Genomic DNA, 23,167 nt, shown 5'->3' on the forward strand with positions numbered 1-23,167 from the left:
TTCTGTCATTTCAAAATAAACGCTCCAGCGTTTCATGCACTGTTCAACCATATACTATTTGTTGGCCTAGTATTGTTTCCCATGTAAAGCAACTTTGAATATCTAGAAAAGCAATGTGTGTGTGTGTGTGTGTGTGTGTGTGTGTGTGTGTGTGTGTGCGTGTGCGTGTGCGTGTGCGCGTGCGTGCGTGCGTGCGCGTATACCTCCAGCCAAGTGCTGGAGGTAAACAGGTGGAGTCAGAGCTTTACTCCTTGTGTCTGGCCTCCCAGTGTGTATCGTGTCCTGTGGGGAGACCTGCTCCCTGTGCCCTGTTTTCTGTTGGTGCCTTGTCCCGGCTGCCAAGGGCCTGGGGAGAGGGGAGGGGGGAAAAGTCACTCCCATCTGGTGCAACCGGATCATTGTGGTCGGTGGAGGGGGCATGGGTGGCTATGTGTCCCCCCACATCAGTGACAATGCCACTCTGCAGACACTGTGGAAGGAAAAAAAGGGGGGTAAAAAAGGGGGGGGGGTAGTTACATGTACAGTATGACTGGTTTAGACTGTCATTAGATGCTGATTTGTAAACTGGACTATCATGAACTGCACACTAACTGTCTTTTACTACTAGAATGACAAAGCTGATGTTTTTATAAGTGCACGTGATGTGCTGTGATTTCAACCTTGAATTACTGGCAGTTTGACTTTCATGTAGCATACAGTAGACGTGTTAATAGTGACTTGTAAATGTTAGGGCTCTATTATGTGTATTTTTATGATTATCAGCACTTTGATTCTTCAGTCTTGTATTTTTCTGTAGGAAACAACATAAAAGTGTGAACATCTTTTTTGTTCCCCCCAAATCCGTCCCCCATGCGAAATCTTCAATTAGGGCCGGTTTCATGCCATCATAGGTACTGATGGTGAATATCAGTATCTTCTTAGGCATTTGGAGGGATTGCTCTCATCTGATTCCCAGGCCCTTAGCGTGTTGCCTGAACCAACAGAGACACTGTGTAAATAATAGCCTTCTCTTCGCTTGTTTACCAAATTACAAATTGAGAAGGCTCCCGAGTCAATTTCTGTGATAACATTGCTAGTGAAGGTGCAGTCACTTTGCATCAGTTTCTCTCTGTGTATACTCAGTAAAATCCTCACTGTTAATTTAACCCAGAGAGTGTACAAGGATTGAGGATTTTACGGTGTATGTATGTTATTTCACTGTGTATAGAATGTACTGTGTTCTTTGAATGCATCTGCCCCTAGTTAAAATAGATAATTGATAATAGATTTTTCAAGATAATGCGGTTAGATACAGTGTTCAACTAAAGCAATTAAAACCCACTGGAATCCCACCCACAGGAGCTCCACCTTGTTTCCAGGTGCAGACCTATTAAGGCTTCTTAAATAGCTAATTATGCACTATGCTCGTTAACTTTAGAGGGTGCTGTGCCATGCCAGCTGCCCTGCCCTCTGCCCTGCTACTATCACAGTTGTTAATCATCATAGTGTAGCATGGCAGCACTGTGTTTTCACGTCTCATATGGCAGGAAACTAGGTTAACAGGAGAATTGGGTAATTTACTGACATTTTTGTGTACAGGGCTAGAACTTTGTGCTTTCAGATTTTTACAGATAATGAAAGAACAGTTTCAAATGTGTCATATAATGAAATCTGAAAATATTGAACATGACAAAGAAAACAGGTCTTCATAATGTGAAATTTTGTACAAAAGGATAGCAAAAGAAAAATCCCTTCTCCAAAACAATCAAGATTCAGGGATCAACATGCTCTTGTTGGAGCATGTTGTAAAACAAAAGTTGCAGATGAGTACATTTAGAGGTTATGAACTAGGTTCCATAGTGCCATTTCAAATGGATGTCTAACTTCTCTGCTTGGCCGTTTCTGCAAATCAAAATGAATAACAGTGATGGAAGTGAACAAATGAAATCAAATAAAACAGGGTCACACATCACTGGAAGGGCAATAAATGGGCACTGGAATGGAAGTAATCTTTTTCCCCTTGTGTTTCAACAAAAAAAGGGTAAAAAGCCATCAGTTCTGGTCAAAAAAGCAAGTTGTTATTTTGCCCGAAGCACAGCTAACTGCATCAACAAAAATATAGGTCTGCATGGAACTTTGTGTGACAGAGAAGGGTCAGTCATTTTAATGTAAAAGGACAGTTCTTTTGTGAAAAAGCGCTGAGCGATACAAATTCCAGGCAATGTAAAAATGGTTTTGAATAACCTGAATCTTATTCAATCTGATTTCCTCTCTTGCCCTGCGCAGGCTGAGGTACTCTACTGAGCCAGAGGCTTCTTGAAGTGATCTGCTGGCTGTGGAAGAATGCGTTTTGAAATCCTTGCAGATTTTATTGAACCCACTAACACATCAAAACTTAAGTCAGCTCTCAATTTTCCATCCTCTCACTATACAAGGGAAGATGGTTTTACTGCAGTTAGTTTAAAAGAACTGGTAACTTTTCATTAACTTGGAATTTTCACAGAAATAATATGGTGTCAATACAACATTCATGATCGCCTCTTGTGTCTATTTGTTTCAATAAAATCTAATAAAGTAAAAAACAAACAAACCATAAAGCAATGTCAGATGTGATTGGTTGCGTTATGAAGCATTCATCATTTTGAGATTAAAAACAAAAAAGGTATATATTGAGACCTGCCTGAAAACAATGGGCTGTCTACTCCTAGAGATAACTAACTTTGACAGTTGCGAAGGAACATCATTCTAAAACGGAAGAAATCACAGCAATTCAATGCGAGGAGACCACAGGGGATGACCGCTCCAGATCTCTGTGCTTTGACAGAGCTGTCATTTCAAAGTGTTGTGATGACATTGCAGAGTTCTGCCTTAGCACGCGCTTGTTCTATTATTGCTTCGATATTAAGAATTTTTGAATAACACGTTCTCTGTTGTAGTAGCAGTTGTAGTAGCTGCTGTCTTCTCAGTGAATCAATTCCCTAATGATATCACTTCACTTACAGTTTAATGTTAGTTTGCCAGCCCAGCCCAGCCCAGCCCAGCACCACAGACAACATGTTCACTTCTTATATATATATATATATATATATATATATATATATATATATATATATATATATATATATATATATATATATATATATAATATATATAAAGCTGGCAGAACCTTCGTTAAAACATCCGGGACAACGCTCCACACATCCCAGACTCTTCTCCCTTCTGGCTCCCAAACTGTGGAATGAACTCCCCTATGTAATTAGAACTGCAGACTCGCTCCCAATCTTCCACCGTAATCTGAAAACTCACCTGTTCAGACTCCACCTTAGCCCGTAGCACTTTCCCTAGCCTCGACGACCCTGCAGGCTTATGCAAAGGCTAAAATGTAATTTAGCGTCTGCTAAATGTCTAAATTGTAATTGTGTATATATATAACACACACACACACACACACACACACACACACACACACACACACACACACACACACACACACCCCCACACACACACACACCCACACACACACACACACACACACACACACACACACACACACACACACACACACACACACACACACACACACACACACACACACACACACACACACACACACACACACACACAAACACACTATTATATATGGTACATATGCACAATGACCACATGTTCACGATTTTATCTGCAACAGTATACTGTTAGCCTGGCTCCACCCCCTGAATCCTTTGCCTAGCATTCAGGGTCTGGTGACGCTTTCGAAAGCGGGTGTTTCTCGGTTGAAAATCTGTACGACGAATCGGGATCGGGACAATCCAGTATGAACCAATCGCATTGGTTCATAGTAGAGTCCCACTTTGGCCACGCCCCCATCTCAGAACTCCGCTGCATTGAGAGGGCTTTCAGACTGAATAATGGAGTGAAACGAAATGAAAATTCAGGCTGAGTGTCAGGCTAGTATACTGTATGACTCATTCAGGAAATGCCACTGCCCTGCGTTGCGTGAGGATTTACAGTTTAACTGCCCTGCCAGGCAATACTTCTCAAGGGGGGCATGAAACATGCTGGAACCAATTAAGAGTCAATGGCCACCATGTAAAGCATGGGAAAGGTGGCCTCACCTCTTCTCTAATGATGTAAATGCTTCCTGACAGTATCTCAGTGCACTGCCTGCATGATGAATCACAGTAGCTGGATATGTAGCCCTACCCATGTGCCACTGTTGACATACACATGTGTACTCAGTTGCAACTGTAAAACATACTGTATATGTGTGTGCACGCTGGCGGTTCGCCTGCAGTCAAAAGGTAGTACAATATTTGATTTGTGGTTTGTATTACATTTGTAGTGTTAATGGAATACAATCTTCCGCTTCCCACAAGCAGCATGTGTGCCACTGCACAACGACTGCATTATCATTTTATTGATTTAAAACCTCGGGAAATGCATTGAGGGAGAACCCTCATTTTCAATGGTGTCGAGGTACAGACATACAGTTAATGCAAACACAACTAAAATCAAATAGCATGGCTAGAACAAATAAGAAGAAAATTAAAAGTCATGATTAGTCAATACAATTAGGTATTAAATCTTGGAATTGACTCACCGGTATTAATGAGGTCAACTGAAAGTTTGTTTTGTAAGTATATTGGGGCACAGTAACAGAAAACAGAATCGGACGGGTATATCATGTCAATAATCAAGAGCTGGGAGATAGGGAGGAGCTTTTGTAAAATAGCTTTTAATTAAATAAGAATGCTGACCCCTCCTCACTGATAGAGCACGCCGGCCAATATTTTGGTATAGCAGGCAATGGTGTGTCATATAAGTGAATGTGTCCGGTGATGAATCTTAATGCGGAGTGATATACTGTATCTAAAGTTTTGAGAGTGGAACTGGCCGCCTGCCCATAAATAACATCCCCATAGTCCAATGCAGAGAGATAAACTGTTTCAACTATATTTTTTCTTGTAAATAAAGTAAAGCGAGATTTATTTCTATATAGAAAGCCCAATTTCATTCTCAGCTTTCCCATGCAATACTCATACAGTGTATGATGTGTTCTGTAACAGAGGATGAAACCCTGTGGGTAGATCAAACCGTTGGCACATTTAAACTCTACGTGGACAGCCTCTCTCTCTTCCCTCCCTTTACCACGACTCAGCCCTAAGCCCTGCAGGCCTGGCACACGTGCGACTTATAATTGATTCATTAATAATGTGAACAGATGTTTCTGGTCCCGACTCCTGACTGGCATCCTGCCAGCTCTCCAGCACATTACTTTAGCACCGCTGTCTGCCTGACTGCATCCTACTAAATGCCCACTGACACCGAATGGCGCAAGTAAAGCATTTTTCATCCCTATGAGAATGATGATGAAAGCATGCATGTCAGGGGCACGTGTCACCCACTAGACAAAATAATATCTGGTTTGGTCTGTTAAACCGTGTGAATTTAAATGAGAGTACATTGAAGTGTTACAAGTGTTACAGGAACGGGGTTTGACCCTGATCACATAACTGACTGTTTGGATACCCTAGCCTAGTTGATGCAACGCTACTATATTACAGGTATTGTGGGTTGAAGGGACCTATGGGACGAAGGTACAGATGTCACACTTGGGGAAGGTCCTTGATTCATAGCAGGCTTTACGAAACCTGCAACACATCACACGATAAGGATAATTCCTTTTAACAGGACGTTCATGAAAGTCCTTGCGGGCTTGTTTCCAATGAGGGCCTGTCAATCAGGGGTTAAGAGTCTTGCTCAGGGACAAATTTCATTTCATCGACACATATGCTGACCTGGCCTGGAATCGTACCTGGGGCAACCAAGGCCTCTGGCTCACTAGGCGGGCTCACTAACCACTCAGCTATGGCCGCCCCGATGATGTACTGTGTGACACAATGAACTGTGTCACACTGTAAATGGAGTCCTTACTTTGGACTTAGACCCTCCGCAAAATTCCCAAATCGAATGTTTTTAACCTGAAACACCAGTACCTAGGCATGAGTAGTTCCAGTACAGCCCGCCAAGAGTGACCCAGCGTGAGCACCCACCACAGCATGTGAGCACTCAGGTTATTATGGGCACGTATACAAGAGCATCCAAAGCAAGCATTTATGTACTTGTTAGGTCTACCGTAGCCCTGTAACAGTATGACATGCTGGAGAAGTTGTCCGACAAAGCAGCTGGCTGCTCTAGAAATGCTGTATGCGCCACTTTTCGGTTGAAGCTGCATTGTGTGATACACAGCCCCTACCGATAAACAAAGGCAGTTACGATAACGAGCTGTTGTTTCAACACAAGCCAGCTCACCCCCTTGTCTCTGGCACCTCCCTGTCTCCCTGTGTCTAGCAAAAAAAAAAAATCACACATACCCCCAACAGACTTCGGCAGAGAAAACGTGACAAGCTTAGCTATTTTTCCGTTGTTCTATCAAGTAAAGGGGTAGGTAGGTTACTGCGTCTAACAATTAAATTGGCTACTACATTTTGATTCATTAGTGCAATGCTCATTAAGCCAAAATGCAGTTAGAATCCTTACCTTTCTGGATTCTGTAGGGAAACATTGGTAAGGGAGGGGATGCGCTGATTTGGAAGAGTTGGCCTAGATTTTCAACTAAATAAGAGTACATTGAAGTGTACTCTTATGACGGAGGGCATGTCACACATTGTCCATTGTCACATACATGTATACAGAGGTGTGTGTGTGTGTGTGTGTGTGTGTGTGTGTGTGTGTGTGTGTGTGTGTGTGTGTGTGTGTGTGTGTGTGTGTGTGTGTGTGTGTGTGTGTGTGTGTGTGTGTGTGTGTGTGTGTGTGTGTGTGTGTGTGTGTGTGTGCGCGCGTGCGTGTGTGTTTCTAAGGGGGTAGAGTGGTCATCCTCATCACCACCCGCTGACAGCCACCGCGGCCTCTGACACCAGGCACAATATGAGATCACCATTAATCAGAGTGGGCTATATTCCTGCTATCTCCCCCCATGGGAGCGACCACAGTTCTGGGATGTGCTTGTGTGAGCAGCTAAATGTCAGCTCCTTCCATGGTAGCGTAGCAGCACAGCACGCTGAAGTCTTAATGTCATATCGTGGCACATGCAGAGAATATCAGTTTTCACCCCTCTGAAAGGATAATAAGTATTGTAGCAAAAGAAGAATTGGGGGGCCTTTGTTCTAATGAGATGGAGAGGAGAGGCTGTAGAGCTCGTGGTGAAGGTCTAATTAATCAGTCTCCGTTGCAGACTCCCGCAGCCATCCATTAGAGTTTCATTCAACAAGTCAGCGGAGCTCCTGTCCTACACTCTCATTGTTGGAAATGGCTTTGTAATAATAACATGAGTGTGGATTGATCACTGGAAGGTTCTGAATGGGAATCCGTGTGGTGAAGAATAATGACCAATACCTTGGTGCAGACATCCTTGGACAAAAGTATTTGAATGCAAATGATGTGTCTGTGTCAGAATCTGTGTCAAAGCAATCTTATTTTTCCCATCAATTCAAATCACTTTGGCAACAGTCCCAAACACTTTTAGCTATACTCAATCATAGTGTGTATTGAGCATGTTGGGACACATCATTTTTTGTTTGAGGTGAAGAACTGTTGCTGATAGCTTTCTAGGCCTCAGTCATTTAGCTCCCTGTGACCAATGGCTTGATATACTGTACTTTGTTGCACGTGGTGTACCAAAAATAGCAGATCTACAAGCTCACAGCACCTGCGCGCTTCAACGCATTGTGAGCTTGTAGATGGCCTAATTTTGGTGCACGACACCTGCGAGCAACTAAGTATACAGTAAATCACCCTTTTCCAAAAGAACCCTAGCGTTCCTGTTCTGGGGCAAACCTTTGCCGAAAATACATCTACGAACTCATAGCTTGTGAGCTTGTAGATCGGCTATTTTCAGTGAAAAAGGAGGGGGCCTATAGACCTCCGGTGGTCCTTGGTCAATTAACACTACTCTGGATATGAACAGTATGCTATCATTTAAAGATGAGTAATACAAACAGTCTGTTAACATGGGTTGGCCTGCAAGGCCATGCTATATCTGTGTATAGGGCCTAGAACTTGACCTCAGGGGAGGCTTAGATTGAGGGAGTACTGCTGATGGGCAGCATAGAGATACATTTTTCTTAATGAGGGCTAATTGCTTCAGATACTGAGGGGATGCATGACAGCCAACCAATGACCCCCTTCCGCATAGCCCTATGCGTAAGGGGGTGATGATGATTGTTCCCCCTAGGACAACTGTCACTCCAGTTCTTTATCACTTGGGTAGATGATGGGTGGATGATGGCTCATTGTAAAGCCTGGATGGATTCACTAGGCACTGTTTCCTCCTCACATTAACCACTCATTAACACATTGAGTGCCAGAGGTTTTTAAAAACAGGGTACATCCACTGCCGGCGTTTTTTTTTTTACCGTTTTTCTGCGATCTTTTTAGAGGTGAAGAAGCCACAACGAGGACCTGGATGTAAACTAAAGGTGTCTGGGCGATGGCCAAGGGTCCCGTCTAACGACTGGAACAACAACATTTCTACCGCGATCCGCCATTGCAGAGAGATCGCCCGTCGAAAATGGCTTGTTTTGACCACTGTAAAAATACATGGTAAATGGTGCATTTATATAGCGCTTTTATCCAAAGCGCTCGGAGATATGGACCTTTTTCTCAATCATCGTCACATCCGTCCATTCCCTTTTTTAAAGGGTTCTAGGATCATTCCTAAGTTGCGTTAGAGCGCCCCCTTGTGGGATTTTCTTTTTGAAAAAATGTAATATCACGTTTATGGCACTCCACGGGTGTATTATTATATATAATATTATGTTTTTGGCACTGCAGCTGATTGCAACACAAAGATGTAACCAGTTACACTAATTAAATACAAATAGGAGACATGCACGCACACACACACACACACACACACACACACACACACACACACACACACACACACACACACACACACACACACACACACACACACACACACACAGGCTGGCTCAGCACAGGTGCTCACATACACACACACACACACACACACACGCACACGCACAGGCGCACACACACATACTACTAAAAAGACAGATCTACAATTTGAGTAAAAGTGCTTTAAGTACTTAAAAGTAACTAAAGTGACTAAAAAGGTAACTACAGTGGGTAAAAAGTAATCAAAGGAGAAGGTTGTGCGTGCGTGCGTATGCATGTGTGTGTGTGTGTGTGTGTTGCATCGGTAAGTGTGCACCACTACATTGTAAGATACATTACTGTATCTTACAATGTGATGTTGTTTGAGGTGAGACTTTACAGAGAAGCTTTTTACTTTCATCTCCAACTGTCAGTGGTAGGTCAGGTCTTCTCTCCTCTATGAGTTCTCTCATGACGTTTGAGATGACTGCTCTGTCTGAACCTTGTTCCACACTGGTCACAGGTGTAGGGCTTCTGTCCTGTATGAGTTATCTCGTGACCTTTGAGTTGACTTCTCGTGCTGAACCATTTCCCACACTGGTCACAGTGGTAGGGCTTCTGTCCTGTATGAGTTATCTGGTGTATTTTGAGCTCACTGTTCGTGCTGAACCGTTTCCCACACTGGTCACAGGTGTAGGGTTTCTCACCTGTATGAATTCTCTGGTGAAGTTTGAGATTACTGCTCTGTCTGAACCGTTTCCCACACTGGTCACAGTGGTAGGGCTTCTCTCCTGTATGAATTCTCTGGTGTTCTTTGAGATCACTGTTCTGGTTGAACCGTTTCCCACACTGGTCACAGTGGTAGGGCTTCTCTCCTGTATGCATTCTCTGGTGTTTTTTGAGAGTACCTCTCCTGCTGAACCGTTTCCCACACTGGTCACAGTGGTAGGGCTTCTCTCCTGTATGAATTCTCTGGTGTTCTTTGAGAGTACCTCTCCTGCTGAACCGTTTCCCACACTGGTCACAGTGGTAGGGCTTCTCTCCTGTATGAATTCTCTGGTGAAGTTTGAGATTACTGCTCTGGCTGAACCGTTTCCCACACTGGTCACAGTGGTAGGGCTCCTCTCCTGTATGAATTCTCTGGTGTTCTTTGAGATCACAGTTCTGGCTGAACCGTTTCCCACACTGGTCACAGTGGTAGGGCTTCTCTCCTGTATGAATTCTCTGGTGTTTTTTGAGAGTACCTCTCTGGCTGAACCGTTTCCCACACTGGTCACAGTGGTAGGGCTTCTCTCCTGTATGAATTCTCTGGTGAAGTTTGAGATTACTGCTCGTGCTGAACCGTTTCCCACACTGGTCACAGTGGTAGGGCTTCTCTCTTGTATGAATTCTCTGGTGTTCTTTGAGATCACCGTTCTGGCTGAACCGTTTCCCACACTGGTCACAGTGGTAGGGCTTCTCTCCTGTATGAATTCTCTGGTGAAGTTTGAGATTACTGCTCTGGCTGAACCGTTTCCCACACTGGTCACAGTGGTAGGGCTCCTCTCCTGTATGAATTCTCTGGTGTTCTTTGAGATTACTGCTCTGGCTGAACCGTTTCCCACACTGGTCACAGTGGTAGGGCTTCTCACCTGTATGAATTCTCTGGTGTTGTTTGAGAGTACTGCTCGTGCTGAACCTTGTTCCACACTGGTCACAGGTGTAGGGCTTCTCTCCTGTATGAATTCTCTGGTGAAGTTTGAGAGTACTGCTCTGGCTGAACCGTTTCCCACACTGGTCACAGTGGTAGGGCTTCTCACCTGTATGAATTCTCTGGTGTTGTTTGAGAGTACTGCTCGTGCTGAACCTTGTTCCACACTGGTCACAGGTGTAGGGCTTCTCTCCTGTATGAATTCTCTGGTGAAGTTTGAGAGTACTGCTCTGGCTGAACCGTTTCCCACACTGGTCACAGTGGTAGGGCTTCAACCCTGTATGAAATCTCTGCTGATGTTTGAGATGTCTATTTCGGCGGTAGATATGTTTGAGTTGGACAGGAAAGACATCTGGGAGGGAGAATGAGGAGAGAGAAAAAATATGTTTTGAAATTACATGCAAGCTATGTTGTATTAGTAAGTAAGCCTTGTCGAGCCATGAGGCCCATAGGGCAGGAACCTATGTTCTGTTTCTGTAGCATGAGGCAGCTTGATGTACAAGTACACCCCCTGCACATGACGCTAGTATGTTTTGTAGCAGGGACATACCCCCAGTCCAATCCTTGATTCTGAGTGCCAAGCAGGGCTGGATCCCATTTTTAGTCTTAGGCAGTGTTGGGCAGTAATGAGTTACTTTTAATATATTACTGCAATATTATTATTTTACCAAGTAACGAGTAGTGTAATGTATTACTCTGCCAAAACAGTAATATTATACCATTTTACTGATCTAAATAACGCTGCGTTACTTGTTACAATGAAAGTGATTTGTTTTTGTTTCTGACCGAGATAAAAGCGCTCTCTCTGCGGTTGTATTGTCTATGAGCCGGAGACGCAGTGTGTCATGTGGGTGTGACCCACATGCTCCACGTCGCTGTCAGTCCATGCTGGTTGTGTGTGTGTGTGTGTGTGTGTGTGTGTGTGTGTGTGTGTGTGTGTGTGTGTGTGTGTGTGTGTGTGTGTGTGTGTGTGTGTGTGTGTGTGTGTTGTGTAACCTAGCCTACTCCTCCTGTTTGCTCAATTTACTTCATGTTAATTAACTTGCTCCGTCAGAATTCAAGAAACTTTCATAATGACAATGAAAAGTTAATCCTACAAGACGTGTCTCCACATTGAAATCATTCACGTTGTAGACGCGTCGCAACGTTGCCTCGTAAAAAAAAAAAGCATGTCAGCCCAAACAAAGTAGTCCATTGAAGTAGATATAGGGACAACACTTGTTGTCGACGTAAGCACAACATTTTAGATCTCTTTAGAGAGTTTAAAATGATCAATTCCACCTGAGTTGTGTGCTAGCAGTTAGCACATAGCAGTGACATAAGGTACTTCTTTGCCTTGCCCTTGAATATAATTGAAAGGCAGAGAGTGACATGGTTTGTTTTTTTCCTGGAAAACAATGAAAGGCAGACAATGTTGCCATACTGTCTGAATGGGAAAAACGTTTTATTTTATTAGGACTCGAACTCAAAATTTCCCTGGCTGGGACCCATTCAAATGACCACTCGTGGGGTAATTATTATTCCAAATGTGGAATTTGCAGCAGAAAAATTGTTCAAAACATGAGAGACTGTTGACTATTTTGTTTTATAGACAATTATTCAGTTTGGCTGATTAGTGACTCTTATTATTCCAATAAATTGGATTCAGTTCAAAAAGGAGCTGGCTAAACAAATTGTATTGTCTTTTTTTTCTTATTATTTTTGTGGGGTTTTTTTGGAGGGGGGGGGGGCAAAAGTAATATATAATATGATATATTACTCTTGATTCCAAGTAATAAGTAACATAACAGTATTTCTTTTTTTAAGGAGTAACACGTAATAAGTAACATTATTTTCTCGAGTAATATATTGCCCAACATCGGTCTTTGGTATGACCCAGCCGGGGGTCAACTTCCCAATCTCAGGACGGACACTCTAACCACAAGGCCGCTGGGCTGGTGAGCATGCAGTGTTGTATTACCAAATGATACTGTTCTAAATTTAGGACGACAACAGCAACTGCCCGGCACTGATTGGCCGTTGGAACATTTATGCTGATTCCTGGCCTGCATGATGACTGATTCTTCTTGCAGCTGTCTCTCTCTCTCTCTCACACACACACACTCACACACTCACACACACACACACACACACACACACACACACACACACACACACACACACACACACACACACACACACACACACACACACACACACACACTCGCTGTCTTCAGTGCTTATATCTACAGTTGATTTAGTGCTGGAAGGAAGCATTACTCCGTTACTCCACCGAGTACCGACAACATTTCTGTACATCTGCTTTCTATTGAAGATGAAAGAAAAGTGTACAGTGACAAAAAAAACATGCACACACCTATTCTGTGTAACTTTATCACAGGCTGCTTCAGCATGGCTTGCTGGTAGATCTGTCGCTGTTCCTCCTCTGACGCAGCAGCTGAAAAGTTGTTGGACGACATCTCTCTTTTAAAAAAATAGTTCATCTTCTTCGGTCCACTTTGATGGTCGACACTTGAGGCCCGGGTTTTACCGTTTGGGATCTGACTGTACTTGCTGACATTTTACGGTCTTGAGGTCAGTAGGACACTGGTAATGACTTGACCCAGTCCTCTGCTCCGCTCCCTGGCTAAACTCTCCCAGATCAACACTGGACAGAACAGCGCTGTCATAACCAGGACCCTCCCACTCTCCACCCACTGCTCCACCCACTCTCCACCCCCTGCTCCACCCACTCCCCACCAACTGCTCCAGCACTCACAGAGTCACATATGGGTACATGCACCCAGATCACTGCTGGAAACTAGGTATATTTACTCAAGTACTGTACTTGAGTAACATTTTTAGGTACTTTTACTTTACTTAAATATTTCAGTTCTTGAGCTGTGCCAACCGCTCCAACAAGTGACTGAGTGTGTTTGTCCGTATGAGCACGGCCTCAACAGCCGCAGCTGATTGCAACACAAACATGCAAACAGTTACACTAATTAAACACAAACAAGACAGTGCAACACATGTGCCACTTAAAGACATGCACACACACAGAGGCTGGCTCAGCACACTTGCGCGCACACACACAAACACTAAAATGACCGATCTACAATTTGAGTAAAAGTACTTAGAGTAACTCAAGTAACTAAAGTGACTAAAAAGTAACTACCGTGGGTAAAAAGTAATAAAAGTGTGTAAAAAATACTTAAAGTACTTAAAGGGATTGTAGGCAAGTTCAGAGATAAACAAAGAAAAAAACTCCAGCAGTTCGTTTCCCCGACCACCAGGGGGTGACGCAGGGAGGACTTCCATAGAGTTAAGGGGACTTCTAAACGGGCCATGCCGAATATAGGTTGCTTTATTCGGATACAATTCGCGGAACTGCCCGCCCCTGCCGGTTCTCTGAATTTTTATTTTTAAATAGGCTCTTTCATGATAAATTGACCACATATATGAAGTTAAACAACTAAATTCTATCCTAACGCTATTTGAAAAGTAAATTCTGTGCCTCAAAAAATAAGTTTGAGAGCGTTTTAAAACCGAAAGTAAAAAGTTCACACGGACACGGATGCGCACATGCGTGCGTTAATTTACGCCCCGGACAAACATAAACAGTAGGGAAAATACGGATTTCAGAAAGAGGACTGTGTTTCAATGCAGGAAAACACCCCAACATCATTATATAGTGGCTGATAGAGGGGGAAAAATGCAAAATATATATATATAAATATTTTTCAAATTTAGGCTTAATGTTGCCTACAATCCCTTTAAACTGAGGGCCTGGGGGGCCACTGGTGGGCCATGAGGATATTGCAAGTGGGCCCTCAAATGATTGGCAAAAAACTAAGATTTTTATGACAAAATAACATTAATATTAATATTTATTAATACATTAATAAATGAAACAATAATGTTACAAAAATGTCATGGTATTCTTTCTTTAGAAGTTTTCATTGTGATACTGAACTGAAAACTGAAAGTATACTATGTTAGTTCCACTGATCCAAGCCCAAACACAATCGATGTATTGATCATTAAAATTAAAATGCACGCGGCCCACACATCTCACCACTTAACACATCTGACCACTTAACACGACTGCCATTCGGCTACCGTGTTAAGTGGTCAGATGGGTGAGCCGCGAACACTTTGGTGATTTCCGAGTGGGCTCTGATGCAGAAAAGGTTGAGAACCGCTGTTTCGTCCCTATAGTCTAGAGGAAAAAGGGATGCAACATAAACAGGGAGTGAAACCCATTTTTATTAATAGCTTAAGATATTTACAGAAAATGAAATACTTCATATATACTTCAAATCATATAGGACACACAAAGCAACTCAGGGAAACAAACATAACAGTCCTAAACCTAAGCTTTGAGTTTTAAGTCAGAATTCTTTATGATGTAGTCAAAGTTATATGCTTAGTTCTACAGAGTTTTAGCTACCACTACAGTATAGTTAACGTTGCATGTCTATCTGTAGAGGGCATGCAGATATGCACATATGGACTAGACATCCCCGATTCATTGTCAATGCAATAACCCCGGTAATGATGGGCAGGCTGATATGCGTCGTGTTATCACTCAAATATTGACATGCCCGGGCATCAGCGCAAATCAGCACGTCTCATGCCCATATACAGTATAGAGATACCGATGGTGTGTGTGCCCGGATGATGCCCATATATAGAGTATTTTTAGTTCTGCTGAAACACTAGCGAAATCAACAAATTGTTATGGTGCAGGGGAAAAGTTCCTGCCCATGACCGGGGATGAATCCTCCATGGTTCATCTGGCTTGGCCTGGCACTTGAGAGAACAACAGAGCACAAACTCACCAAACACGTCTGCTGTGATTAGTATGGTAGAATTCTTGGCTGAGACACTGGAGTCTATGCTCAAGGAACCAAAACACAGAGAAGAAAACAGTGACCTTTTGACGGTTTATAGAATGGTTGCGTAATAGCAAGGCTGGCAACCAGCAGCACATGTTTTGCTTTCAAACAACTCCCTCCCTACACTGTTGGGAAATCCCCTTCGGGCCTTCCTTCGGCTAGGCCACACATAGGCAACATACGGCCCGAGGGCCGGACCCGGCCCTTTGACCATTTCAATCTGGCCCCCGAAGTCCTCAAAGAAAAACAAAATTACCCGACCAAAAATCTACATCTTAAAAGGCAGCATTAATGGTTTTGAGGGAAATTAATTTAAATCGACTCCAAATAATTATGTGTAATTAATAAATGTTAAAATCAAATGTTAAAATTATATAATGTAACAGTGCATACAGTCTCTGCCTTGAGTCCATATTTACAACATAATGTGAGTGATACAATGCAGCTGTCAAATAAAAAAAAATAGTTGACCCTATTGTATAGTCTGCTGTGTCTATCAAATTCGTGCAGTTTTAACATTTAGTTTCAATCCAGTGGCCCTTCACCCACTTTATCGAAGTCAGTATGGCCCCCTGGGGAAAAAATGCTTCCCGGGTGTTAGGCATTTGCCTCTTACCGTCGGAAGAGAACAGATTTTGACAGAAGAACAACCTAACTTGGCAGAACCAATGTCCAATTTGTAGAGAACTAATGTTAAAATCGGTTAATACATTTGTATAATTATGTAATAATAATTACATAATAATAATAAAAATTCATGGTTAAGCACTATTGAAGTTATAGTTTATCATTGTCTTTATGAATAAATAACACTATGGGAATGAGAGAGGAGGAAGACATCCAGCATTATGGTCCGGCCAGCCAGGAATCGATCAGGGCATTGCACCCATGTGGTATGCGCCCTAACCGCTTGGCTATTGGATCACCGCATTATTAACAGAAATTATGTATTAAGTTGAAACTGTTTTAAACTGTGCCTTTTATCACTTGTACCTTGTATCTCGTACAGAAAATGTTACCTTGTGATTCCTAAACTTTTGTCAAACTTAAACCTATTAAACATAATATTTCCACCATCACCAAATCAATTATAATAAGCACTGCTGGGGTTTTCACCAAATACACTTAAAATATAATGCTCAGACCAGCAAGTTTAGATTGTAATCCTATGAGATGGCATTGCAGTAGTAAATCACACTCATTGTCTTTGTATTGGGCAATGAATCATGGAAGAGTCATGGGCAAATGTTCAGCCTGGTCATAGCAAAAAAAAAGAGGAATGGGTTCCAATTGAGAACTTTTTACAAAACGGATAAAACTGAAATTATTTATCCAAATGGGCCATTTTTCCTCCTGACTCTAATTCATGAACTTCTTCTCACTAATATGCAATATTTTCAGTAATTGTCATGCCGCAATTCTAGTGAAAAATTGACCTTATTACCAGCAATTTGTGAAACTTCTGCATAGAACTTTTGCTCTGTTTAATACAGTAAAGTATCAGCATAGCAGCTTTTTGTTATGTTATCAATATTATGAATGTTGGTGGCACCTTCTCCTATAGTAAATTATGTGTTTTTGATTATCTCAGTGCTTTGCAAATTACTTTAATTAAATGGTCTTCCCAAGATTTAAACAACGTTCCATGCAGTCGGAATAAAGCAGCATTTTTTGTATAGTATATTTGTACTAAAATATACGTTTGTGATAATACTGTATATAACTCAGTTTATTTTGCTCTTTAACTGTCACATCAAGCAGTGCAGTGAGTGCACAGAATAGCCTACTGATATTCCATGTCAAAGATTTATTGTTAAGGCAACATATTGAGTAAAGTGGGTGGCCACTCTGCATTTACTGTACATACATTTCCGTTCTCTCCACATGCCTGACAGAAAAATGTGATCCATGCATTTTCCTCTTAGACATAAGCCCAGTAAAAGCCAGTGGGCTACAAGACTGGCATCAAGGCATTCTCCTTCAAATATCCTCTACCTTAGGTCCTCCTGAGTGCCCAGCCTAGCTAAATGCTTATGTCAGTAAAAGTTTGTGGCTTATTTCTCAGCAGCTGGTGATTCGACCAAAAGCCACCCCTTCAGCTTAACGCTGCAGGCCTCATTAATGCAAATCTAGCTCTAGCAGACTGCTGGGAAATTGGCTGCCTCCAGTCCATAGCTAGGCTGTCAAAAAGGCAGGAACAAGGTGAAGAGAACGTTGAGGTTAAGTAGACTTGGCACAGCTAGCGGCGAGATAGAGCTTGATTTGAAAGAAAAGTTTTGTATCAGTTAACTGGTGCACACACCTGGAAACTCAAGGCTTCAGAAGTCTAAAATTACATGGCCAGTAATGGTTGGCGAATGTCACATTATTTGTGTAGGAGCCATACAGATACAGTGGAGGCTGATGATCATTAGCACAGTATCAGAGTTAACAAACATACAATGAACCAAACACATTAACGTGTCACTGCTCAATAAAGGATGTTGCGGATGAAAGCAGAATGCAGAGAGTAATCATTTTAACAAAGGCAAAGAACTACATGTTCATGTTACTTATATTTGCTTGTTTGTCACGGTGGTTGCTTTGCTTATTGTTTTGCTTGGCTCATGTCACTTCAAGGTTCTTGGGTAATGTCATTTAATGTTAAGAAAATTTAAGTTTAAAGTTTAAATTGGCAGGGCTGAAAAGCTATGCAATCAGTAAGAGGATTTAGTGTAGGCAAGTATGTCAGAGCAGCCTATTTGTCTTTGGATATTCAGTGGAACACTGAGCCAAGCTTGAGATTAAGTGCTTCAAAGACTTACGAAATGATCTGCAAAAATGCCTTTTTATGTATAGATGTACAGTATGCACTGTATCAATCTGAATGTTGCCAAACATAAAGGACAGCTCAGCATTATGCCCCATACAGAAATGTACAGTAGGGAGATGTTTCTAGAGTTGCTATTAATGTAAAAATATTAAAAAGGCTACATCAAGCAGAAATGTGATGGTCTACTGTACATATGCACATTTGCATATATGCATATATGCAGGGTTATTTGTTAGGATGTTTACTTTGCAGAGTGCCTCTGGGTGACATTGGATTGGTCTCCAATGCTAATCACTAATTTAGATTGCACCATGAAATATTATGTTTGCAAACCATTCAAAAAATTTCTGACTGTGTTAATAGCATATCCTAATGGTTCAGCCCACCATTTATTCTTGGTGTGACATGATAGGCTCATAGATGATGAAGTTAGACAGAGTGCTATAGGCGGAAAATTAGATTGCGGATGTGTTGTTCATGGTTATGTGACAGTATACTATTGGTTGGATAACAAGGACCAACACCAATTAAAAATCACACATACATACTAACACACAGTACACAGTATATCATTTTTTATAAATGTTTTGGACTATTAATTTTTCTCATTCTTCTATACAGCAGTATCACAAAAATGTTTTGTGTGTTTATTCACTAAAGGCAATAACATAAAAAAAAAAAAAAAACACAACAGCTGTATAATCAGCATGTCCGAGCGCAGTTGACCTGCAGCCAGAAGCTCGTCACCCAGAAATGTGTGTTGCAACTTTGCTTCAGGCGCCTGAATGTGGAACGCATGTATGAACGCATTATGCTTTCTTTTAACACATGGATAAACTTGTTCCTCCACACAGTGAGTTCACTGTGTCGGTCACAGAGAGTGATATAAATTATAGGAGAGAGCAGCCATTGGTGTTTATAGGATGTTTGTGAAGATGGAAGGAGACGATCTCTTGGCCTTTACACTCTGAGAGTGTACAAATGTATGTATGTAACCAAATGGATTCTTACTGGTCCATTTGGTTAAATTTGTACACTTTTGGAGTTAAAAATGGATAAATGAACACTGAGGCTTTTACTGTGCACCGCCTTGGTCTCAGCCACTCTGTAATGAGGGACATACTGTAGCACAGTTGTTCTCAAAGTGGGCCCAGAGAGGGTTCCAGGGGGTCCCCAGCAAACTTATAATATAGCATAAAAATCAGTTTAACCACTACACTATTTTATATTTCAGCTATTCAAAAATAGCTAATCTACAAGCTCAGAATGTGTCGCACTAGCAATTTATTTTTGAACATTTTAGAAAATTCTTGAAGAATTGTGACCAATTTTTAATAATTCGATTTGTTTAACACCCAGATCTGTTCTTATGGGGGTGCCTGACACAAAATATTTTCAAATGGGGGTCCGCAGCCAAAAACATATCGATTTGGGGGTCCTTGAAATTAAAAAGTTTGAGAACCACTGGCACCACTACAGGTTAACATGCTGGAGTCACAATGTCAATATGGATTAGGGGTCTGAAGTTGCCCTAGAGAGAAACAAGAAATGACAAAGTCATAATATACCCGCTTGCGGCAGGCTCATTGTGCAGAATGTCCCAGCCAATGCAACCGGGTGTTGTTAAAACATTTAGAACACGTGCACGCCTTCTCTGTTGCAGCCAGGCCATTATATCTTTGTAGGTTGCAGGTATGAGGGGATATAATTCCTTTGTCACTTACTTTAGGCCTATAGAGTAGGTCTACATGTACATAAAGGTTCGTCATCATCAAGACTGGAATACTTTTTAACTCCGTGGCATTATGAACGTCCGAGGATTATGCCTCTGTTCTGAACGATGTTGCCAGATTTGGCGAGAGAAATAAGCAACCAGGTCTATGAAAACAATCTCAAAAGAAACGACTATATATAGGCCACCCAAGCACTTTAAAGTTTAAACCTATATAGAAATACATTGAATATTTGAAAATAGCCGATCTACAAGCTCGTTGTGAGCTCGTAGATCGGCTAGAAAAATCTGGGAAAAAAATGTTTTGAAAATGTATGAATATTTTCCAAATTCACACAGATCTTGCATGGGGGGTTATATGTGACTGGGTACAATGCTTTATGCCGCAAGTTGGCATTTTTCAAAATTGGAACATATTTGAAGAAGATGTGATCATTTGAATCTGGTTATCTATAATAGTGCAAACTGAGATAATCCCTTCTAAAGAATTGTCACTTCGGAGCACCTCTCAGCTCCAGGTAATGGGCGTGAACAATGGGTAATTTATTCAGCCTAGCCACTCCTCTAATCACTCCCCCATTGACACCTTTCAGTCAGCTGTCCACTTTATTTAGTGCCAGGGACCCCCATAGAGGATCTGTGTTGTAAAAAAAAGGCATAATAAGTAATCATCATCATAATAGATTTAATACAATATTTATTTGAAAATAGCAGATCTACAAGCTCACAATGCATGCTTGTAGATCGGTAATGTTCTAATTGCCGATGTAAGTAAATGTATTGATACAATCCAGTGCTAGTGTTGTATGTGTATATCTATAAAGTAACTAAAGTTTTCAAATAATTGTAGTGGAGTAAAAGTACAATATTTGCCTGTGAGATGTAGTTGAGTAGAAGCAAAAGTACTGATAATTGGAAATACTCCAGTTAAGTAAAAGTACCTCAACTGGTTAATTATTTTAAAAAAAATTGAGCATATTAAGTAATCATCATCATAATAGATTTAATAAAATATTTATTTGAAAACAGCAGATCTACAAGCTCACAATGCATGCTTGTAGATCGGCAATTTTCAAATTGCCGATGTAAGTAAATGTATTGATAAAATCCAGTGCTGGTGTTGTGCTGTGAGAGAAACAAGCTACGAGGTCTATGAAAACAAGCCCAAAAGAAACGACCAGTTTCGCCAGTTGAGGTGAAATACATCAGCTATTTTCAAAAAGAGTCTTGAAAGCAAGGCCAAATAAGCAGTGGTGGGAAAAGTACTCAAATTCTCTACTTAAGTAAAAGTACCAATACTGCAATCTAAAAATACTCTGTTACAAGTAAAAGTCCAGAATTAAAAATGTACTTGAGTAAAAGTACAAAAGTATTGGCATCAAAATGTACTTGAAGTACCAAAAGTACGAAATATTTGAAAATAGCAGATCTACAAGCTCACAATGCGTCGAATGTGAGCTTAAGTACAGTACTTGAGTAAATGTACTTAGGTACTTTCCACCACTGCAAATAAACGGCTTTGTTGAACTGCAACATGGCGTTTGCACTTTGTTCATTTACAGCCTGTACATCTACATAAACGTTCAGATTTGCAATATAAAGTGCTTACCCCATGGCCACGGATGTTACACGTCATTTCGGGTGGGTCTAAGTACCCGTATCTTCCGTATTGTTAATTAAAAAGCATTTTATTCCGATCGGCGGCCATTTTCTCATAGAGTTATAATGTATCAGAGTGCATACACCCCCCAACCGCTACAGCCGCGTAGTTGAGACAATGGCCACCAATCGGATCAAAATGCTTTGAAATCTGAACGTTTATGTAGATGTACAAGTTGTAAATGGAGAAATGCAAACACCAGGTGTAAGTTCAACCATGACGCTTGACGTCAAGCTAACAATGCTAAAATCGTCGACTAGCCTCGTCACTCCACCGTTGTTTTTGTCCACATCTACAGTGAAATTCTTCCATACAAACGAACATCGAGCGGCCTGTTGTTTAGCTGGAGCGCCCTCACCAATAGCTGCTGTGTTTGCAACATGTGAGCAACATCATTTCTTTGGTTTTAATGTCAATCATTAGCGTCCTGTCTCGGTCGCGCGCAACATAGCCGTTCATAGTATGGGGAAGTCTCAGGCTCCCAGTGGGGGTCCTCGGACCACCAGTGATTGCTTTGCGGGGGTCCCCAGGCCCCCTTGTATATCCGCTATAGCTTGAAGTGCTAATCTCTCTCTCTCTCTCTCTCTCTCTCTCTCTCTCTCTCTCTCTCTCTCTCTCTCTCTCTCTCTCTCTCTCCCCCTTTGCCTTCGGGAGGGGAAGTGCTGGGAGGGGCGAGGGGAGGCGGGTGCTGCAAAGGAGGAGAGGCATTGGCTTAAACGGGAAAGTGTCCCCATTGGCTTAAAGTAGTGAAGGACAGCCAGGACAGCCAATGACAAATAGGTGTCGCATAGGTGTCAAGTGGCCCAGCCTGTCTGTAGACTCGCCAGCTTTCAGCAAGCGGGTAAAAAAAATCCTCTCCCATCTTCAATTACAATAAGCAAACACGAGAGAGAGAGAGAGAGAGAGAGAGAGAGAGAGAGAGAGAGAGAGAGAGAGAGAGAGAGAGAGAGAGAGAGAGAGAGAGAGAGAGGAGAGAGAGAGAGAGAGAGAGAGAGAGAGAGAGAGAGAGAGAGAGAGAGAGAGAGAGAGAGAGAGGAGAGAGAGAGAGAGAGAGAGAGAGAGAGAGAGAGAGAGAGAGAGAGAGAGAGAGAGAGAGAGAGAGAGAGAGAGAGAGAGAGAGAGAGAGAGAGAGGCTAATAGTGCTGGGTTAAACCCACACAAGACAAAGTAAACATTATTAGCTTAATAAAATGTTTGATTATCTATTATACGCCCATAACTGCAAGCTAATGGAACACAAAGGCCAAAATTAATTGTAAAATATTATTTGGAATTACAATTAGTTTAAAGGCCCTCATAGACCCTAACTTGAAAGGTGTGTAGACTAGAGTAGGTGAGAACTTGCTCTAATTTCATTGCATTTTTCATCTCTGGCCATTCATGCATGATTATAGTGCATTATCCTCTGTTCTTCAGACAATCAGAGAGCCATTCAGCACACAGCCACAGCTTGCGATATCTCAGTGACTGTTTAATAGTCTCGTCGCCAGTTCTCCCATTACCTCCACCTACAGTA

At 41.8% G+C, this 23,167-nt stretch overlaps 1 protein-coding gene across 1 annotated transcript; it reads right to left on the minus strand.

The window, feature by feature from the left end:
- Nucleotides 1-244: 244 nt before the first annotated feature.
- Nucleotides 245-13,085, minus strand: LOC308096451 (uncharacterized protein; the record flags this gene model as incomplete). Its single annotated transcript, XM_080443872.1, has 7 exons — nt 12,924-13,085; nt 10,316-10,919; nt 6,520-6,530; nt 6,292-6,326; nt 5,795-5,867; nt 5,542-5,630; nt 245-469 (listed from the first exon to the last, which is right to left on the minus strand). The coding sequence occupies exons 1-7, from the start codon at nt 13,048-13,050 to the stop codon at nt 245-247; spliced, it is 1,164 nt and encodes a 387-aa protein (XP_080299998.1). The 5' UTR covers nt 13,051-13,085.
- Between the last annotated feature and the right edge of the window lie 10,082 nt (nt 13,086-23,167).

This window comes from Gymnoscopelus braueri (genome assembly GCF_963280865.1).
Source record: "Gymnoscopelus braueri genome assembly, chromosome: 12".
Classification (NCBI taxonomy): domain Eukaryota; kingdom Metazoa; phylum Chordata; class Actinopteri; order Myctophiformes; family Myctophidae; genus Gymnoscopelus; species Gymnoscopelus braueri.